This window comes from Antrostomus carolinensis, unplaced genomic scaffold (genome assembly GCF_000700745.2).
Source record: "Antrostomus carolinensis isolate BGI_N321 unplaced genomic scaffold, ASM70074v2 scaffold27338, whole genome shotgun sequence".
Lineage (NCBI taxonomy): Eukaryota > Metazoa > Chordata > Aves > Caprimulgiformes > Caprimulgidae > Antrostomus > Antrostomus carolinensis.
Genome location: NW_010332723.1, coordinates 2,743 through 3,279, shown reverse-complemented (window position 1 = coordinate 3,279; position 537 = coordinate 2,743). Strand labels below are relative to the sequence as shown.

Below are 537 nucleotides of genomic sequence, written 5' to 3'. Positions count from 1 at the left end.
GGGCGCACAGGTTGGAGTCGAGTGGTTTATTACTGTGAGGAGAAGGGGTGCAGCAGTGCTTCCCAGAGCGGCTGTCTCCGCCTTGCTGCTGCCCAGCAGGACACGGGCACCCTGCAGAACGTGCCAGTGGTACCTGGGAAGCTGCTTCCTACCTACAGTCTATGGGTCCAGCCCGGGATCTGCCCTCAGTCCGGGGTGTAGGAGCAAGTGGGGAGAAGAGCTAGAGCTGCTGGTGGGGGTCCACAGTGGGCTCGGTAGGCCTTGAGCTGGGGTAGGCGGGGGCGGTAGGGGCCAGGCGGTATTTCTCAATCACCTCCCGCAGCCCCTTGGAGAAGTGGAGATCAGCTCCCACCGTGAGGAATCCCTGCAAAGGGGAAGAGGAGTACCCACTGGGGGGGCCCGGGCTGTCGCCATCCTGCCACGTACCGCGTGGTTGGTGACCACCTCCTTGGTGAAGTCCATGCCTTCTGGCAGCGGGATCTGCACCCCTTTTTTAGTCCTCTCTGCAGGGAGGGAGAGATGCAGTGAAGCTGAGTC

General features: G+C 62.4%; 1 protein-coding gene across 1 annotated transcript in view; it reads right to left on the bottom strand.

Moving 5' to 3' along the window:
* Positions 1-220: 220 nt before the first annotated feature.
* The window catches only part of PLTP (phospholipid transfer protein), a gene marked incomplete at its 5' end in the record, with an annotated part of 3,055 nt that continues 2,738 nt past the window's right edge, over positions 221-537 (bottom strand). The window contains 2 exons of the mRNA XM_010173619.1: positions 221-364; positions 427-503. Coding sequence (XP_010171921.1) covers positions 221-364; positions 427-503 — 221 coding nt within the window. The remainder of the gene's footprint in view (positions 365-426; positions 504-537) is intronic.